Here is a 2,180-nt window from a genome sequence, read left to right as displayed (position 1 = left end):
AAATACAGGCCTCTATTTTAATTTCGTTAAATTAGTTGTTGAGTTTATAACAAACACACATAAATTTATAGACTTCCATGCTTCCTTGACATTCTCTAAACCTCAAGAAAATAGCTGTTATCCATCACTTGCCTCAGAGGGTAACAGCATTAATAAAATTGAGTGGACATTAAACCAGTGCTTTCAAGTGTCAAAATAATACTAGATGATGAGTATTCAAATTCCTAAATCTGGTATTTCTTTTTAAGTGGATTGATGTTATTCTTTCACTCTTCTTGTGGCTTTGGAAGCAGTGTGAATATTCATGAGTAGATGAATGAAGGCAGAATGCAAGGGATGTATTATCAACACAAACTTGATTTCAGAAACAAGAACCTTTCCTAATATTTTGAGTAGATTCATATATACATTTTGAATCACTTTTTTCATTGTGTTAATGATCTTGAGGGTTTTAGCATTCATTCTTCCATTAACAAACTTTCACTAAGAGCCTAATTTATACCAAATGTAGTAAGTGCAGAAATGAAAAATATACTGTCTCTAAGCATGTCTATAGTTTAATAAAGGACTCAAATGTGAAAAAAAATATATCCCAACCTGATATTCTATTCCATAGTGGTTTGTTGATGATCTAGCACCCAAAGTACAACATGAACTCCACAAAAGCAAAGATTCCACTGTGCTATGCGATGTTCTCAGCAGGGACACAGAGCTTTCTCAGAATAGGAACTAAAAATCTTGAATCAGAGAGATCCACCCCTGACGGGCCCTAAAGGAAAATGCCTCTCTGTCTCTCCAGGTCTCATCCCACATGATGCCCATGGATTTGGGAAGGAAAGACCATATCAAGCACCAGGAGGCTGACAAGCTTTCCCTGCACAGCTGCTCTTTGTGACTAAATCAAGGAAACAAAGACTTGCTGGGTTCTCATGGTTTGGGGTGTGGAATTGGAGCATGTTTTGTAACAAAACTTCTTGTGTATAACTAGACCCACGTCAATGGAAAGAGTCAACCAAACCAGCAGTGTCTCTGAGTTCATCCTCCTGGGACTCTCCTCTCAGCCCGAGGACCAGAAGCCACTCTTTAGCCTCTTCCTCACCATATACCTGGTCACCATCACAGGAAACCTGCTCATCATCCTGGCCATTTGCTCGGACCCCCAGCTCCAGACTCCCATGTATTTCTTCCTGGCTTTCCTGTCTTTCACTGACATTTGCTTCACAACAACCATTGTTCCCAGGATGCTGGTGAACTTCTTGTCCCATAAGACCATCTCCTATGCTGAGTGTCTGACTCAGATGTATTTTATATATGCCTTGGGAAACACTGACAGTTGCCTTCTAGCAGTCATGGCCTTTGACCGCTATGTGGCCATCTGTGATCCCTTCCACTATGTCACCATCATGAGTCACCACCGCTGTGTCCTGATGGTGGCCCTCTCCTGCTCATTGCCTCACCTCCACTCACTGCTACACACACTTCTGCTGAATCAACTCACCTTCTGTGACTCAAATATTATCCATCACTTTCTCTGTGATATCAGTCCTCTGATGAAATTGTCATGCTCCTCCACATTTGTCAATGAAACTGTGATGATGATAGAAGGACCTATTCTGTTAGTGACCCCCTTTCTATGCATTACTTTCTCTTACATACAAATCCTTACCGTGGTTCTCAAAATTCCCTCAGCTGCTGGCAAACACAAAGCCTTCTCCACTTGTGGTTCTCATGTCACTGTGGTGACACTCTTTTATGGAAGCATCTTCTATGTCTATTTACAGCCTGTGTCCTCCTACACTGTCAGGGACCACATGGCAACAATCGTCTACACAGTTTTAACCTCCACACTAAATCCTTTTATCTATAGCCTGAGAAACAAAGACCTGAAACAGGGCCTGAGGAAGCTGGTGGTCAGGAGCAAATTCCAGGCAACATCCCCTTGATTAACACACGATGGACTATTCTCTCCTGGAATCTGTTTCCTACTGGTTCTTGGTGAACAATCAAACTCTTGGAAGTTAGCCTCTTTGCCCCATGTGAGACAAGGCTGCTGTGGGCACTTACATCCATGGATGAGGACCCATCATTTTGCTCTGCTTCTGCTTAGAGCATGATACACTCCCTCACTATTCCTCCTCTTTCCTAGGAAAAGTCATCACTTTCTCATCTTCCAAACAGTG

The 2,180-nt window shown here is 42.0% G+C and overlaps 1 protein-coding gene across 1 annotated transcript; it reads left to right on the top strand.

Moving 5' to 3' along the window:
• The first annotated feature begins 998 nt into the window (after positions 1-998).
• On the top strand, positions 999-1,943 carry LOC110258404 (olfactory receptor 1L8-like). Its single transcript, XM_085014305.1, has one exon. It carries the CDS (start codon positions 999-1,001, stop codon positions 1,941-1,943), a length of 945 nt encoding a protein of 314 aa, XP_084870431.1.
• Positions 1,944-2,180: the final 237 nt, after the last annotated feature.

The sequence above is a fragment of the Sus scrofa genome, chromosome 1 (genome assembly GCF_054392235.1).
Source record: "Sus scrofa isolate SSC_HxYL_T2T_F1_AM1 chromosome 1, Sscrofa_HxYL_maternal_Yorkshire_Landrace_v2.0, whole genome shotgun sequence".
Classification (NCBI taxonomy): Eukaryota; Metazoa; Chordata; class Mammalia; order Artiodactyla; family Suidae; genus Sus; species Sus scrofa.
The sequence above is the reverse complement of the archived record's forward strand: the minus strand, read 5'-3'. Positions and strand labels throughout refer to the sequence as shown.